The following is a 1,184-nucleotide window of genomic DNA, read 5'->3' as shown; positions in this document are numbered from 1 at the left end:
CTCCCCCCGCCGCGGGCTCAGCCGCCCCCCCCCTTGTCCGTCCGTCCGTCCCCGCGGCAGCCCTACCTGCCGTTCTTGGTGACGATCATCTCGTTGGTGAGCTCCTTGAAGCGCAGCCACAGGTCGTTGTCCTCCAGCGCGACCCGCAGCTCCCGCTCCGTGGGGTCTCCCTTCTCGCTGCCCGCCTGCAGCTCGCTCTCCACGGCGCTCAGCAGGTGATCCACGCGGTGGTGCTGGGGGGCCCTACCCGCCCCCTCGGCCCCGGGGGAGCTCATCCTGGCCCAGCCCGGCCCGGCGGGGCCGGCGCCCTGGCAGAGCCCCGAGCGGCGGCGGGGCCGGGGCTGACTCCACTTGACCTCCGCGGCCCCGGCGAGCGGGAGCGGGGCCGGCGCCCGCTGTTATACCGCGCCATAAACACCCCCCCGGTGACATCACCACGCCGGCGGGGGGGCCCCGCTGATTGGCCGGCGGCCGCTTTGATCCGCCCGCCCGGCCTTTCCGATTGGCTGCCCGCGGCCATATCACAACGGTGCCCCGGGCGGGAGGGGAAGCCTGTGATGTTAATTGCGGCCCGCGGGATTAAACGCGGCTGTTTTATGTAAATCCGCCCCCAGCTGTTTGCACCTCCATCAAAGCCGCCGGGGCCGGGGCCGGGGCCGTGGCGGCCGCGGAGGAAATGGCCCATCTCGGGCACGGCCCCGGCCCCCGCCACGGGCAGCGAGCGGCCAGCCCCCGGCTCCGGGCTTCTAGGCAGCCCCTGCCGGACGGGGGACACCCCCGCCGCGGGGGTATGTTAGGGGGAAAAAAAAAACCCACGGGAAAAAAAAAAACAAACACGGGAATTCCTCCTCCTGTTCAGGCTGCCTCCCCCCCGCAGCTTCCCACGCTCCCTTGTCTCCACTCGCGGCGCTTCTGCTTAAGGGAAGGCTGCGGCGAGCAACGACAACCCTCGCTGGAAAATTTAACCCGAAAAAGCTCAACCCGCTCTGTGGAGCAGCTGACCAGAAACCTGGCACGCTCAGCAACCCCCCCCAGCCCCCCTCTGCCCAACTTTTAGCGAGCGCAAGAGCCCACCCGCGCGAAAAGGCGCAGCGTTTCCCTCCCCTCCCCGCTACAGCCGAGATGCTCCACCACGGCGGGGTCGGGCGGTCCCACCTCCAAAAAAACCGCACTGCCAAAAACCA

The 1,184-nt window shown here is 69.5% G+C and overlaps 1 protein-coding gene across 1 annotated transcript in view; it reads right to left on the bottom strand.

Annotated features, from left to right (window-relative positions):
• The window catches only part of T (T, brachyury homolog (mouse)), a 6,926-nt gene extending 6,651 nt beyond the window's left edge, over window positions 1-275 (bottom strand). Inside the window, exon 1 of the mRNA XM_010579998.1 lies at window positions 67-275. Coding sequence (XP_010578300.1) covers window positions 67-275 — 209 coding nt within the window. The remainder of the gene's footprint in view (window positions 1-66) is intronic.
• Window positions 276-1,184: the final 909 nt, after the last annotated feature.

The sequence above is a fragment of the Haliaeetus leucocephalus genome, unplaced genomic scaffold (genome assembly GCF_000737465.1).
Source record: "Haliaeetus leucocephalus isolate CR32 unplaced genomic scaffold, Haliaeetus_leucocephalus-4.0 Scaffold687, whole genome shotgun sequence".
In the NCBI taxonomy this organism is placed as follows: Eukaryota; Metazoa; Chordata; class Aves; order Accipitriformes; family Accipitridae; genus Haliaeetus; species Haliaeetus leucocephalus.
This window is presented reverse-complemented; position numbering and strand designations above follow the sequence as displayed.